The sequence below is a fragment of the Coffea eugenioides genome, unplaced genomic scaffold (genome assembly GCF_003713205.1).
Source record: "Coffea eugenioides isolate CCC68of unplaced genomic scaffold, Ceug_1.0 ScVebR1_18;HRSCAF=85, whole genome shotgun sequence".
In the NCBI taxonomy this organism is placed as follows: Eukaryota; Viridiplantae; Streptophyta; class Magnoliopsida; order Gentianales; family Rubiaceae; genus Coffea; species Coffea eugenioides.
Window position 1 is genome coordinate 906,351 of NW_020862338.1, and position 17,125 is coordinate 923,475.

General features: G+C 37.1%; 1 protein-coding gene across 1 annotated transcript; it reads right to left on the reverse strand.

Annotated features, from left to right (window-relative positions):
• Positions 1-1,005: 1,005 nt before the first annotated feature.
• LOC113755999 (biotin carboxylase 1, chloroplastic) lies at positions 1,006-15,956 on the reverse strand. Its single transcript, XM_027299825.1, has 17 exons — positions 15,728-15,956; positions 15,482-15,585; positions 14,597-14,922; positions 10,360-10,501; positions 9,165-9,263; positions 8,990-9,046; positions 8,073-8,144; positions 7,173-7,262; positions 5,253-5,312; positions 4,297-4,482; positions 4,117-4,209; positions 3,949-4,030; positions 3,378-3,484; positions 2,487-2,562; positions 2,008-2,054; positions 1,845-1,907; positions 1,006-1,388 (listed from the first exon to the last, which is right to left on the reverse strand). The coding sequence occupies exons 2-17, from the start codon at positions 15,542-15,544 to the stop codon at positions 1,332-1,334; spliced, it is 1,620 nt and encodes a 539-aa protein (XP_027155626.1). The 5' UTR covers positions 15,545-15,585; positions 15,728-15,956; the 3' UTR covers positions 1,006-1,331.
• Positions 15,957-17,125: the final 1,169 nt, after the last annotated feature.

Genomic DNA, 17,125 nt, shown 5'->3' on the forward strand with positions numbered 1-17,125 from the left:
TGTGGCAATGAACTAGTTATGGTGAAATTTCCAATTTAAAGATCTGTGAAATTTCTTGACTTGAAATTCTAGTGAACGGTCATGTTTGTGTACTGGTGAAGTTCTAGGAGTAAATTGCTTGAGCTCAACCTTCCTTTGCCTTTTGGAGTTCCAACTCTCTTTTTTTTTTCCCATCAAGCTCAAGCTTTGATTCAAGTTTAAGCACAAGCACAGCTATTTTTAATTTAATTGGGGATCAAATAGAGCAATATTAGTTTTTAACTCGACTTGTTGCGCCCTAGAGGCTAGAACAAAGGGGTTATATAATACAACGTAAGCAATTTACTCGTTAGCAATTGAAGTAATGATACAACTTGAAGCATAAGAGGATATTTTGAATCTCTGTACTTGTGCGCGATATATCTGTCTAGCAGCTAAATCTTTGCTTTTAAAATTGATTAACAGGGCATGTAAAAATAAAGTACCTTGAACTTTGAGCCCATATTCGCATTTTTGGTTAGCAAAAGTACTAACATGTATTCATTCGGGTAAGATCATGTCTTTGCTTGATAATTTTTTGATGTTAAAGCATATCAAAATCAGGTCTTGGTCCAATCTCTGTTGCAGCTAGTTAGTTAGTTATAGTACCAGAAAGATGAGTTCTGAGATAAAGGCTCTTCAACATTTAAAAAAAAAAAAAAACACACACACACACACATCAGAATTAAGCCATTTACGCAGACTGTACATTTGACATTTTCACACCCAAAATAACGAGCAGTTTGTTTTGTGGTTGCTATGCATGAAAATGTATAGTAAGCGTAAAGCAGCAAATTCACATTGGTCATAAGTGCTATCAGAGTGATCAGCTCAATATTACCATGGTATGATATTCTGATGGCTTTCTCCATCATTCACCTATTCATTTTGTAAAAGTTTCTTGGTCCTTTCAGGCTTGCACATCTTAGGGCTAAAGTTGCAAGATTATCGTAATTTATTTTCAATTTACCAATATACAGCAAACGGTTTATAACAAAAATAACAGTCTGTAATTTCTTCGAATGATCCAACTTCTCAAACTGTTCTGCACCACCTCAAGAAGATGAAAATAGGGGGATCTCATCTAATTTCTGATACCAAAACACTACAGTTACAATGTGCTAGGTTATAGAGAACAACCTTAGTGTACTATTTTTGTTATTAAAAATCCTAAAACAAAACTGATTTTTTCATTCACAAACAATTCGCTAAATGTAAAAATGTATTGGAGGAAAAAATGCATTGGATCTGGACTGCTCTGGGAAAGCAAATTCCAACGTAAACAAGCTTGATCAAACTAACAACAAAGCAAATCAGGCAGCTGCCTTCGCCAACTCCTTCACCGAGGTAGCTGGTACAATTTGCTGGGGCTGCAAAAGGCAATCCAGTCAGAAAGATTGGAAGCAACAACCAAAATTAGAGTGATAGAACATGACTGGACTGCTATAATAGAGCTCAAGTAGGTTATGCTAGGTCACAGCTCAAATTCTTGAGACATTATGCACTCTAAGATCAAGAATAGATTTGCCACTTTGACGTAGAAATGCACAATCAGCTTCTGGCCCCATCTCTAGTGCTACTAATGATTAATAATATCACCACGACGATAAGTTCCAAAAAAGGTACTTTCAACATGGAAGCACCGCATGAGGCACATGTACAATTGATACCAAAAGAAGGCAGTGTCTTTTTCTAGGTTTGCCTTCTCTATGCATGAAAATGTGCAGTGCTTAACCATGATGTGGGGGGTGGGGGTGGGGGGATTGAATAAAATATGGGGAAACAAAATGTTAAAACTATGGAATACGAGTATCTCAAGATCTTACTGCAGCCAATTCCTGTTCATGCTTAGGAATAAAAGCAGTGTCTACTTTTCCATTCCTAAAATCCTGCATTGGCAACATGAAAATTTCAGTTAACAACCACACACCTACAAACTCCAGATAAAAAAATAATAGAGCACAATCACTTCATCCAATTTTTGCCTACCTCAATGTCCAGGATAAGTTTGTGGTAATCAATTGTAGTTGGCACCCCTGGGAAAAGGACAGTTCATATGTTAGAACTCTAGAATTAATGGAAATAAAAGAAAGTACAGTTATTTGATAACTCCAGAGGTCGATCAAACAGTATCCCAAATTTGAAACTTATGGGACCACCAGCAAAATTGCTCAACCATGTCTATGGAAACCAGTGATGGTCAATCTCAACTTTTGGTTCTGAGAAATAATAATCAGTTAGAAGTGAAAGAAAATGAATATAGAGACAGGATAGGACCATGTTGAAGTCCAAATATCCCGTTCCTGGTTAGTCATTTGTTACTCCATTTTCTTGGCTTATAGTGAATGTGTTAATCTAGGAAAGGCAAACTTTCCAACCAAATTCATTTGATGTTGGAAAAATGATTTGCCAATCTGGGCAATCGCAAATTGAAGGGAAGAAAAATAAGCTGGAGGATCCCATCTCACCTGTGATGACTGTGTCATCAAGAGCCCTTTTCATGCGTTCAATTGCCTTCTCTCTTGTTGGAGCCCATACGATAAGCTAAATTCACATCAAGCAACATCAAAATTATGGGATAGAGCTATCATGGAAAATGAAGGTGAAGATAACAGACAGCTGAAGTACAATACACAACCATATAATCTCCATATAGCTACCACAGATCATGTTTCTATAATATCATGCCCCACAGCATCCCAAAAAACGAATAATAAATGCTTACTGCAAATCTCAAAAACTAAAACGTCCATTCAAGCACTCCCATACATGCAAAAATTATCCCCAAGTAAATCGAGAAATGTTATGTCATTGCTATGGCATATAGCATTATAAGCATGCTATGGTAACTATATGTCCACTTTTAGTACCTTATCACTGGAGCCAAGGTCCTATAGAAATTTTAGGCTCCATCATTTTTTCCATAGAGAAATGCATAGTGATATAGGCACAAAATAATACCAACATTCATTTTTCACATCTCATCAACTTAATACAAATTTTGATCAGGGAATTTCCATAAATAGCTCATTAATTACCCAAAGAATTACAGAAATCCCCATATTTCAATTTAAAAATTTTATCTGCACACCAGTTTAACCTAGTTCACCCATTTGAAGCCCACAGAATATACAAATCAATAGGTATGCTTTAAGCCCACTTCTATGGTCTTGCAGTATCTCACATAGAGTGAAATGTATCAAACTTTGGGTTGTTGTGCATCCAATATTCATATTCTTATAGAAGTATCATTCATCACAGAAGTCATGGAAGTTGTAAGCAGGAGAAAAAAAGGAAAGACAAGGGAAAAAGAAGCCATATTGCATTTAAATACAAATACATGATATTTGTTGACTAACCTTTCCAAGCAGGGAATCGTAGCTTGGTGGAACCACATAATCAGGATAAACATGGCTATCCATTCGCACAAATGGACCTCCAGCTGGCAAATATGCAGTTATTCTCCCTGTTTTTAATAGATATGCACATCAATTTTTCGAGCTTCCCTTAATTTAACAAATGTTGAACACAAACTAAACAACCGGTCAGGACAAAAGTATTTATCTTATATAAGAATACTTGCCACATTTAACAGCTAGAATGATTGAACCCCTGTGACAAACAATAAAGCAAAATAACAACATTCTACTGAATGATTCATCAAATTGATATTTCCCAATTCTTCCACATATATTTAACATCCATCAGCAGCTAATTGTACAAGCCATGTCCTAACAATTGAAAAATTACAGATGCAAAATAGGCTTTCAGTTGGATCATCAGAAGAATGGGAAAACCTAATGACTCCTAGAAGTCTTAAATTGGGAAAGACTCCATAAAGCTTATTACTACTGTTTCGATTCAAACAAAGTTCATTTGGTGAGCAAAATTATTCAACATAAGTGCATCTAAACTTCAGAAAATCCCTACCAGGCCCAGGTCGGAAGTTTTTGAAAGCATCTTCTGCATTTATACGACATTCAATTGAGTGTCCTCTCAACACAATATCCTCCTGTCAACAATGAAAAACATTAAGTGGGAATAAGTACTGAGTCTTATGTATTATACTTTCTGTATTTGTAAAGCCATAACTCGTGCCTGCTTGTAACGAAGCTTCTCTCCCATAGCCACACGAATTTGTTCTTCAATCAGGTCCACAGAAGAAATCATTTCTGTCACTGGGTGCTCCACCTATGTTTAATTTAAAATAGATCATACAATTCCCTAATATAATACTTCAGTACAAATTTGATAAAATGCCGAAGTGCCTTTTCCCACCTGAATTCGAGTATTCATCTCCATAAAATAGAAGGAACCCCTTTCATCCAAAAGGAACTCGACGGTACCAACGCCTATGTAACCAATAGAGGCAGCTGCAGCAACTGCTGCATCACCCATGGCTTTCCGTAACTCTGGTGTCAATGCAGGAGAGGGCGCTTCTTCAAGCAGCTTCTGGTTTCTTCTCTGCATAAATACACAAATAATCAGTTGCACTCATTCCTCCAACTAGCTATGTTAGTTTAGGACCAAAGTAAATAAAACTAGATTTCAAGAAACATCAGCAGAAAAACCATTTTGCCAAGAAGCAAACTTGTCCAGATTTCACTTAATTTCCATTATACCAAGAAAAGTAGAAATGAACTAAGCTATGCACACAAAAAAAGTCCAAAAAACTTAGATGCACCCATAGGTTAATATTATTAAGAAAAAAAAAAGAAAAAAATGGTTTGATGAAAAAAGGAACCATAATAGTTAAAATTTTGGTTACATACTAACGCTGCAATACTGAAACTTAAAAATTAGCTGGCTTTACTTAAGTTCTTAGAGCTACAGCTTGATTGTGCAGATGTGTAACACACAGTTCAATGATGGATTTATCAGTTTTGAGTTTTTCTGGAAAGTGAAATGAAATATGAGGACACCAGATTATGAAAGTATTTGCATTAAACTAAACATTGCAGGAGCTGAGTAGGCCTTGGTCTAGCGGCTAATATTGAGGCCCTAGGAATTAGAGGACCTAGGGTCAAATCCTCCCGTACCTGCTTCTATCCCACCCTTCCCCTGATAAAAAAAATTAAAAAAAAAAATTGCAGGTTAATTTGGACCATGGAATGTTGGTAACTAAAACCCTTTCCACAAAAACTAAGGTCTTGAGTTTGCAAACCTTGATCTTTCTTTGGACAGCTCCAGTTGATATTTTTAGCCTCACATTAACAAACATACAGCAAAATTACCTGGATACTGCAATCACGTTCTCCAAAGTGCACAACATTTCCATACTTGTCTGCCAAAACCTGGAAAACCAAAAGACAAATTCATGTGAATCTAACATTTTATTAACTGCAGCATATGACATAAATCAAAAGCAATGGGATCTTTTTTATTTTTTTGGGCTTATAGTTCTACAACCACTTAAAAATTATGTACTTAATCAATGAAAATGGAATACAGACAAGAGGAGAGATAAAAGTATGTTTTCACAAGCAAAAAAATTAAATATGCTTCAGTCAAGATACACTGCAGGTTCTTATGGAGATGAGAATAAAAATGATCTTGCTACTATGCCAGGTTACAAAAAGAAGTCACTGCAGGCCCTTTGCAGTGACCTTAGTACAACATAAAACCGAGATAAAAACCCTGCATCATAGACTGATAAAGAGCCAATAAGATTCAGAAAACAAGCAACGATCAGTTTTTGTTATTTTTTTATTAGCTTTCTGATTAAAAAGAGACAGCAAAGACACAACAATAGTCAGCAGTAGCTAGTGACATGATTATCTTGCCGATGAGAGAAATGACAGAACACCTCTATTTTGTAGCACCATAACCTCAAATCTTATTGGGCAATTTACATGAAGTACAAATCTCGATATCAAGTGTAACAATACGATTGAAATGGAAATCCGGTTAACTGGACTAATATACCTATGCTACAATTAGTTTGTTAATATAATTTCAAGCCTTGTAACTTTGATAAATCTCCATGTAGTTTGGAGCTCATATCAGTGCAATAGACCATTTCCATTTGGAAAAACGCATTGAATAGCATATTTGAACAGAAAATGAATCACCAAAATAACTAAAGCATGTTACTTACTAGTTGGAAGCAAAGTTAAGAGAGTTTTTACAAGCCTTTTCTTCCTCTGTATAGCTTAGATCTTTAGATGCATTTCTGCGTAACTTCTATTTTGGATGATACCATGAAATATACATTTTTAAAATATGAAAACTAACCATTCCTTGAGATTTGAAACATCTCGAAGTTCTCTCATGCTTCAGATACCACAGGTGTTAAAACATTATCTATCCCTTCATATCCTCTAGGAAGAACTATAAACCATCAGATGTTGTTTCCCCAACTTCCCGTTGTTCTATGAAAGATACCCTATATCCTTTGGATAATACTATTAACACACTTTTGAACAGTACGTGGATATGATCAATAACATGTGCTCTTTTACAGGGCAAGACTAGAAGCAAACCTAAGGCTGCTCCACTTTGGTCTGGACTATAGCAAATTTGAGGTTTTGAGGAATTCTTTGTCAGGCTATACTGAAAGGGCTTCCTTTATTCCATGACAGGAGGCATGTGCACTTATTTTGTCCCTCTTAGCTGCAAATATTCTTCTTCTTCAAGTATAAACTTCATTAGATAAGTTGCGAAGCAATTATAGGGAATATAAAAATAGAGGTGGATTCGATAACCACGCTTCGGGCTGATTAGCAATCACATGTGCCACATTATTCAGCATTCTGTTAGCCCCATGAAACTTCATTACTAAAAGTATTACCAAGATGTTCGTTTTAGTGCAATTCAATTAGGTAATTAAGCTTACAGACTAATTATCTAACAACATTTACAGGATTGGTTCTACTATATGCTCTATCAAGTTTATTCAACACTCAAACTTGAATAATTCCACCAGTGATAATTCGATAAGCTCCAATGCCCTTAAAAGGGTTGACATTGTAATGCAGAAAAACTTGCATCCATGGGCATCAGGTCCATCTATCTTAGCATCATCTCACGAAGCATGAGCAATAATAGTAAAGAACACAACATATTCTTTATTTAACCAGGTTATTATAATTTCAGATCTACGCTCAAGATCTTAATGAATGACAATTTAAGAAAATTAAATCAAATGATAGTACCTGAAATTCAATGTGCCTTGGATTCTGAATGTACTTTTCCAGATAAACACCATCATTGCCAAAAGCAGCTGCAGCCTCGCTCTTAGCTTGCTGTCAGACCAGAAAAACCAATCCCAAAAATAGATGAGGGCTCAATTACAAACCCGATAACAGCTACCTATCAACAAAGTCAAAGATGCTCTGCCAGAAGAACAAAATCAGTGTGCCTATATTCTTGTGCATTTGCACGAACTCTGAAATTCAGAGCTTCATCAATTAGAACAGAAAATAAGCAAAGACTATTGCAAGAAAGAAAAATCTGACTAACCAAGTGAAGGATAACAACTAACAACACAGCAATTTGCAGGATGCAGAACTGAAAATAATATCTTTAAAGGTAAAATTTTTGACATATGATGGTAGATGCTCCTTCTGTCAGAAAATATACATTGCACTTCAAGATTGAATCTTTTGTGAACAGTCTACAGGTTAACAGACAGCACTTCAATTTCCACTTCAAACATTAAGAAAACTACTTGCACAATGAAATCTCTAAGAACCACATATTGGGTTAGTATGCATCAAACGAGGAGCCAGGACCTCTATGCAGGGGTGCAATGATTTATTAAATCAATTAGTTAGACATATAAAATTAATTAGATCATACAATGGCTAACTTCTAATAACACACTCAAACTAAAAATCCCAAGTGTTATTGTTTCACTAAATATGTGATGAAAACTATGCTGAATGAAACCAAATAGTCAAGTGTATCAAATGATGTGTGGTGCAATTAGCTCAATGTTGCTCAGCCAGTGGCAAGCACACAGAATCTTTCAATTAAGTCACCAAAACTGGAGACTACACTTTCTTGCGCTTAACCATAAGCATGTTTCAAGCAAAATCAATGTAGGAAAGTACCTGCAATAACTTTACAAACTCATCAGGCTCTTTAGCAAGACGCATTCCTCTTCCACCACCACCAGCTGTAGCCTTCAAGCATAATGTACAAAGAAGTCATGCTCAAAGACTTTACACGCATTTGCAATTCATTTCACTTAAACATGCATCTCATAACCATTTAGGGCAAAAATTTCAACTCCAGGGAATCAACAATGTTACATTCTAAGTGTTCTAGGTTTTCAATATTTACATTTATTCCACATGTATGCTGCAGCCAAACAAAGCATAGTCGTAATTCTTTCAACGCAATCTGCTAAAGCTTGATAAATTCTGAAGTTTCTGGTTTTATACATAAGGGAAAAATGACACTGCTTTTTTACTCTATTGCAGAAGTCTTTTGTTTCTTTCCATGAGTAAATCAGCAAGTATGCTGGCAGGCAAAAACATAATCTGACAACTTAGAGGATGCATATTTGATTCACAATCTCACAAGAAACGCGAAAATAGTTTTAGTATATGTTTAGTCTCAGGATAGGGCTTTTCTCAAGCTGTGCTCAGTTGAATCCAAATTTCTAAGAGGATTAACTTCTACAGTTGATATTACCATAAAATAGGTCAATAGTAAAAGACATAAAAGAACAGATAAGCACATCCTAAATGCAGTATCTGTATTCCCAAGAAAGAAATCATCAAGTTATTCATGCAGTAACAGGTACAAGTCAGTCAACCATTGCTGCATCTTTATACTCTGGAATTTTTTTCACTTGCAGTGATATATGACTTACAAAAATCTGACAAATACTCATAAATTCATCTTCTAATTTGCATACATCTACAAACAGGTGTATGTATATAAATATGTACACAAACACAGAGATAGGGCGCTACATACATGCACATAATTGTGCATCTGAAAAGTTAAAGTATAGGATTACCTTGATCATTACAGGGTAACCAATCCCTGCAGCGAGCCTCACTGCTTCTTCAGTACTCTACCACAAGAAAAATTTATTTGAGGTTCAAAGAGATGTAAATGGTAATACTGCTACTTATGTTATAAATAAATATAACCTATCATTTAAAGCAAGAAATGGTACTCGAACCAAATACCTGTAACAATCCATCACTTCCTGGTACAGTTGAAACACCAGCATTCTTCATTGTATCTCTTGCTGTTGATTTGTCACCCATGACTCGGATACTGTCAGGCTGCAAGACACTTTGGAATAAGCAATCTAGTCCTCTAGAAAAGGCCTGGACAGAGATTTCTGAAGAAGCTATTTTAGATGCATTGTAAAAATCTAAATTAGAGACCATAAAAGGTACAATTTATAATGTAAACAAAAAAAGAGTATTCACAGTGAACTGCGCACAACAGCATAGATGTTGAAATCCATCCTTAAGACATCTCTGCTACTAAAAACAGGCAAATAGGGGCCAGTCTGAGTTTGTACATCTAGAAATGCCTATTGCTTGTTAGATCTGGAAAAGAAAAACTGCCAAGGATGTTAATTTTATTAAGTCTATTTCCTTCCTTATTTTATTTTAAAATTTTTCACTAAGCTCCTTCCCTTTTGTCTCATGCCTTGGATCGATGCTTCTTCTGAGTAATTCATGATGCCTTTGTCATCATACTTAGCAGCAATGTATTTAGCATCGCAAGGGAGTTGCTGCTAAAAAAACAAAGCATTAGGAGCAGCAGTCTATTCTACTAAATTACCACCCCTTGTACTAGATTTCACGCTTATGCCATCTGAAGAACACGATTACCTGAGGTTGCGTGTAGTAAAAGGCATCAACTGGTTAAGCTACAATGAGTCAGTATTTAAAGAACACACCATCACGTGCAGCAGTCTATTCTACTAGAGTGCCAACCTTTTTCCTGGATGTTTGACATCTATACCATCTGAAGAACGTGATTCCTCAAGTTGAGCATGGTTAAAGGAATCAATTGGTTAAACACCTTAAGAGAGTATGATTAGTACAGCAACAAACAGCCTTTAGGTTAAAAGCATAAGCTACATTTAGATATTACCAGCATTAACAAGGGCTCGTTTGAACAAATTAATCACGAGTACTAAAGCACAAAATATTTCTCTTAGTATATAGGCCACCTACGACAAAACCACTTCACTAAGTTGATTTAGTATCATCAGATTTATTGCCAAGTCCCATCTTTCTCATCCAATTATGTGAGGTTGTCAAAACATAAAGCATGAATTATCAGCATTCCAAATTAAAACAATTTATTCCAGATTAAGACAAAACTTAATACACTTCATTTTCCATCTTCTTAAGAACTTACATTTGGCCCAATAAAATTGATTCCATGTTCTCTGCACATCTCAACAAAAACAGCATTCTCAGCTAGGAAACCATATCCAGGATGCAGCATTGTACATCCACGACTAATAGCGGCAGATAATACATTTGGGATCAATAAGTACCTGCAAGGACATCATGAAGGAAATGAGTATGACAATACCAGCAAGATTATACTGCAGTACTAGAATCATGGTCTTTGGAAGCCAAAGAGGTTACAATAGAAGGTGATATCCAACCATATGAAGTAGAAGGTGATATTGGATCATTAAGATTAGAAAACCCCAAAGTCTTAGTACAGTTAAACAAGGCAGACTCGCAATTAAAGGACAACCCTGTTAGTCAACCTTAAGTGTTAATTTTTCTCCACATCCATTCTTAACCATACCCTCAGTAGCTGTTCTATTAGTTAAAACTCATCCAAGTAAACCAATCTTTTAGTCTCCCTGAAGGCAAATCAACTTTATCTCATATTTCTTCTACAAGTCCCAACTTCATATGTTGTCATATCATATTTTGCCGTGTCTAGCTGGGTAATACTAAATCAACTCAAAATTGCCTGTCACCAAGCAAAGGTGACTAAAAGGCAAGCTAGATGGAGACTTTGCTACTAATACTTTGATTCACCAATTAAAAAGTTCTTCAGCTGCTTGAGTATTTTACAGTATTCTAGCTAGGTAATTAGGAACTGCTTCTTCATCGGAAATTGAAGTACCTTGCTGATACAGCATATCTCTTGGAATTTCCTTATAGGTTGGACTAAGAAGTTGGTTTGAACTTCAACTACAGATTAACTGTGAAAGACTACAAACCAGGGTGTATTTCAGCATGCACCAACTTTTTCTGCTGCAGTAATTAATATGATCATGACTGATATAAAGTGCATCTTGCCACATGCAGATGAACAAGAAGGATGAAGGATAACAGGATTCAGCAATGGAATGAGAATTTGATCCATGTATAATCACTTGCATTAAGCATTGTGCAAGCCATTTTTTTGTCTTTGATGTATAGGACCAAGTTGTATCTAAGGTGTTAACTTATCTTGCAAACTGCAAAATTCCAAATCTCTAAATTACAGAAATAATTTTATTTTTTGAATAAAAAGAAACCAAAATAGAATTAGTCAGTTTACAGTACTCTGTCTAGATTTAACCATAAAACAATGTTCTTTTCTTGGTTTATGGAGCCAAGCAAGTAGGGTGGTGGTTGGGAATTCAAAGAAAGGACAGTCACAAATTTATAGAAGAACCATCTCCAAGTCCCAATGCCTAGGTAGAAGTGGTCAATCAGAAAATATTCCTCTGAGAGAAATTTCTAAATCTTCAATTAAGGTTGGGAGTACAGTTATCTGTACAGTCGAGGTCGTATTTCCTGTTTGTGAAATCATGAGCATGCCAAAAAGAATTGTAGCTTCAGCCCCCAAGACATCCTCACCTTGGAGTAGCACTCTCACATTTCTCAAAATCTTCAGCATACCAAAGTTAAGGTAGCATCTACCAAGGCAAATACACCTTACCACTGGAAACTCTAACCGCGTATTACATAAGCTATCTGAAATGTTTTACCTCCTTTTAAGTAATTAGGTAAAGGACAGGTCAAATATGCTGTGTTACACGCTCATAGTAAATATGTTCTGTACTGTGAATCAAGCAATAGCATTCAAATGACTTCCATTTAAGACTACCAGAGCTTCTGATATGAAACCGCTTCTAACTATCATAGTCACCCATGTTCATTTCTTCACCATTTCAAAGCCTATTTTCATTTTGAAGTAATACACAAGGCATTTTTTGGACATCATTTAATGGAGGATCTTCTAAATTTCAGTTTACAACTCATTGCTTTGCTAATTCCTAGAGGTAATACAAGAATAGGCAGTTTGCTTGGTGGAATTTGAGAAGCTAGATTTAAGAAATAAAAGTGGTATAGAAATCAGAAGAGATTGTGAGAAGAAGTAACAGAAGTGGAAGGTGAAAAGAAGAGATATTGCTTCACAGCTAAAGAGAGAAGGATTTTCATTCTTAAATTTTCTAGATCTTTGTATTTTGTGACAGCAAAGATGACAGAAAAATACAACCACCCACATATTCATTGTGACAAGGACCAAACCCACACATGGTGTGACAAATATCCAGCTAAGCTAACTACATAGGGCTGTTAATATGGGGTTGTACCGACAACTAGGCAGCCAGACACTTTACAAACCAACTGAAACAAGAAATGAAAGAACAAATAATGAAATATACAGCAAAATCAGAAACAAACCAGAGTGTCAAATCCTAAATCATGTCTAGATAAATCATCATCTAAAGTCCTCCACCCCGCCCCCCCCCAGGGGGGGAGGCAAAAAAAAAATTATCTCAAATACAGCTTATCTAACTTGCTTACTTAAATACAGATCACAAAGGATTATTATCAGCTAAAAATGCATGAGGAATAACACCTAAGTACTTTAGACAATAAGAAATTGATACTCCTACTGAACATCCCCAATACACATACACAACTAGACAAGACAATGAGGCAACTTTGTCCACACATATTTGGCAGTCTGAAAAAATGAATAATAAATCAGGCACGAATTGGCTAAAAACTGCAAAAACTTTCTTTGGAATTGGTCAAAAACTGCTGAAACTTACTAATTCACTACCTCATCTAAGATCGTAAGCTGTAAGCATGGACAAAATATTTTCTTAATACAAACCCCCATGTGCAGGCCCAATTCAGACTTGGCCAAGGCATGCGTACACAACATAACTGGTTTCACCAAAACAGTTATCATCTATATAATTAATCTACTTTCCAGGACACCACTAGGGTCCCTAACTAAAATGCTCATCATGATGCGAAGCTCAGGACAAATTTTGGATAGAGTTAATTTGCAAACATGAATTCACAGATGAGATGAGACCCAGACCCAAAGTAGTACGAATACTTGGCAAGTTGGGACTTGGATCAACAATTGGGTAAAAATAGATCTAACGATCATCTGAGGTAAATCCTTGAGAACTCTGTCAAGAGAATTGCCAAGATCTAGGAGTTGATCAAAGACAAACGGAAACAATCAATCTACTATTCTCTCTCTCTTTTTGATGCGCTCTCCCATTCATATCTTCTGAAACTGTATATCCCCTATAAATATATATTTAAAGAGGTCTAAAACTTAACGCTCTTCTTCACTTTCATCATAACTTAAGATTCTTGCACATTCATGGATTGTATTATACATCATATAGCCAGAGTAAACAAAATAAGGACGGATTTGAGTTAGAATCCTCTAAATTGGGCTGAAAGAAAAACAGAAAACTAAGACTTCAACAAAGAAAATCCTATCAAAACATTGTAGTGTACAAATGGTTGCTTACTCCAATATAATCATAACATCAGGACCCTTATTGTTTCTTCTTATAGTTTTTAGTTCATGAGCTGGTTGGTCCTCCATCAATCAGTCGAAAATGGACTCACATAACATCATATATATAACTCTAGAGGTTTTATACTTTCAGCTCAATATAAGAAAATGAGGACAGCAAAATATCTTATTAAACCTAAACATATGAAACCATAGAAACTTCTAGAAACATTCTTGGAGGAAGCATGTGGAGCAGAGAAGTAGAGATTCAACACAAAATTCTTTTTTTGTTGTCCCCGGGAGGGAGGGTGGGATGGAAGAGAAATGTAGACTGTAACACCTTCCTACATTTTGTGTGTAATTCTACATTTTCTAAGCAAAAATGGAAAGCTCATTGAGGAAAGCAATGGGGTTAGAGTGGAACACAGTAAGCTAACATATAATCAATGGACAACAATAGAAGTGTTTTTCACAAGGACATGAATAAGCTCAAGATGGTTAATGATCTATGCAGTACCTGCAGCTATCACCTATGTCACCTGGGCTCGGCTATGGTGTCCCACAGAAACGGCTACTCTAGCATAAAGTGAAGGGTCAATGATGGGTACGGCAGGGTAAAGTGAAAAGTCATGGAACATACACTGCCACAAGGATTTTTGGTTTAAGGTATCATGACTTGCAAAGTATGGACATTGATTTTGCATTGAACTTGTATGTTCACATTTTATTTCCAACATGTTGAAAATTCAGTCATGATAATAAGCAGTAAGCAGCAAAGAAATAAAGATAAAATAAAATAAATCAGCAACTCTTTCTTTCAATCATGTGATAAATAACGAAGTAGGCATTCATCAAAAGAACTTACGATTGACTGCTGGGAGCTTCTCCAATGCAAACTGACTCATCGGCCAGTTTAACGTGAAGCGCATCCTTATCTATGGTAGAGTAAACAGCAACACAAGGAATTCCCATTTCATGTGCAGTTCGAATGACACGAACGGCAATTTCTCCACGATTTGCTATCAGAATTTTCTCTGCACGACATGTAGTGGCAAGAGCCCCACCACTTTTTCCAGATTTAGAAACAAGCCGAGAAGCTTGAGCAATCTGCCGAGGGAACTGCACCTTATTTCCTACCACGAAGCTACACTGGGAGCTCCTAATGCCTCTTGTTGTCCCCAGGAATAAACCCTAAGATGAAGCAGCAGCAGCAGCAGCAGCACTATCAAGTCAATTCGTGTGATCCAAGAAAAAACATAAAAAGTGAACTAACAAGGCGAACCAGCATCATATCAGTCCCAAACAAATTTAATATGCCAAAAACGCAAACAATGTATTTCCTTGATGCGTAAGTTCCAAACTAAGTACAACTCTTCTAATGAATTTGCTCAAATTACAGACTTTTCGACCAATTTAATGAAGCTGCATTCTGCCGCACTAAATAAATCACCTCCAACGTGCTAATATTAACCTTGACTTGATTTATTACTCGAACATTCATGTGATTAAAGAAAATGTTACTTTTCAGAAAAAAAAAAAAAAAAAAAGGTCAAGTTTTCACAACGAAAACCAGCTCAATTTCAATAATCCAACCAAGAAAGAGGAAAAAGAAAACACAGATAGACAGAGCATGGGGGTCTGAACTGATCCTAAGAACAGCAGAAAACATGCAACTAGCCCATTAAAGGAAACCCCATAATTGGGAATAAACAAATAACAAGAAAGGTAGAAAAACAAGAGTGGAACTCACAGGAGTAGAGCGAGTTGAGCAAAGGGATTTACTGCAAACAGAAGTCATAGCTGCAGAATCCATTCTCTGATCACCCACAATTCAAGTTCTTCTTTCTTCTAAATCTTTCAAAGGGGAAAAAATACAAGGAACCCACAAAAAAGCAAGAACGTGTTAGCAATTTGGGAAATCAGAGCATTGTAACGTAATGCAGGAAGACGAAAATGCCATTGAGTATGCTGAGATCTGTAATCAATGAGAGCATACCTTAAGATAATGTAATGCGTTAATTTGTTTGATAAAATTCCTCAGAGAAAGAAAGAGAACGAAGGAATAATAGATTATAGGAAAAGTATGAAGAAACGGGTTGGGGGATGGGGGGAGGTTGGGGAAGATTTGAAGAGATTGGGTGTCGATGAAAACGAGGCGTTGTTGGAGAGGAGAGCTTATTTGCTAGTTGCCACAGATTGAATGCTCCGCCAAAGGGGTTTGGACCTTCCGGAGCTGCTCCTTTCTTTCTTTTTTTTTTTTTTGCTTATTTAAGGCCTGTTTTGGAAGCCAGGTTTTTAAGCAAGTTTTTTACCTACTAGTTTTTTAACAACTTTTGCTACAGGATCCCAAAAAAACTTCTCAAAATTTTTTACCTACACACTTCAAAATACCCAAAACACACAAAAAAAATTCCCTTCCCTTTTTTTTTTCCTTTTTCCTCCCCCATCCCAACCCACCACCACCTCCGTCGCCGACCACCACGTCCGGCGCCGGCGACGTTTCCCTTTTTTTTTTTTTGGCCTTTCTCCCTCTCCCCGCCATCTTTCCCTGCCATTCTCTCCCTTTACCCAGTTTGTATGACCCTTTTTTTTAAAAAAAATTCCCTTCCCCACTCCTCCCCCATCACCCTTCCCCTTCCCCTCTGGCTGATCTGGTAGCGAGGCTAGATCGCGCCGGGGAGGGGGGTTTTTCCGCGCACCAGATTGCGGGGAGGGGAAGGAGAGGGGAAGGCTGAAAATTGCAAAAAAAAAAATAAAGTTGACTGGCTCGTGGAGGAGGTGCGCGTTGACTGCCGGGCGAGGGAAGAGGGAGGGGGAAGGGCAGGGGGGAGGAGAAGGGGAAAGGGAGGAGAGGGGTGGCGGGAGGTGGCATTGGAGGAGGTGCTGGTGGAGGAGCCGATGGTGGTGCAAGAGGTGGGGCTGGTGGTGGAGTTGGGGGTGGAGCAGGCGGGAGAGTAGGAGGAAGGACTGGTGGAGGCATTGGCGGTGGTGTCGGAGGTGGAGCAGGTGGAGGCGTGGGAGGAGAGGCTGGATGAGGCCTTGGCGGAGGTTTGGAGGTGGGGCCGGTGGTTGAGTAGGAGGTGGAGCAGGCTGCTGCGTTGGTGCGTTGCTGCTGCGTTGCGTTGGTGCTGCGTAGAAGAGGAAGAAAAGAGAAAGAAAAGAGAAAGGAAAGAAAGACAAAGAAAAAAGAAAGAGAAAAAGAAAAAGAAAAGGAAAAAAAGTTTTTCCACCTTACAAAAACTTCTACAAAAAATTTTTTCACCTTACAAAAACTTCTACAAAATTTTTTCAAAAACTTCTACAGTGCACTACAGTAAAGTTTTAGACAAACTCCAAAAAAACTCAGGTTCCAAACAGGCCCTTAGTTTTTTGGGTGCAGTTGCAAATGAATGCA

Bases quoted from the DNA above. Each gene is read 5' to 3' on its own strand.
- LOC113755999 (XM_027299825.1), bottom strand. From the start codon at position 15,544: ATGGATTCTGCAGCTATGACTTCTGTTTGCAGTAAATCCCTTTGCTCA. The intron at 9,047-9,164 runs GTATTTGGTTCG...TTCTTGTGGTAG, and splicing joins GAAGTGATGGATTGTTACAG to AGTACTGAAGAAGCAGTGAG. The intron at 5,313-7,172 runs GTACTATCATTT...TTGGTTTTCCAG, and splicing joins CAAGGCACATTGAATTTCAG to GTTTTGGCAGACAAGTATGG.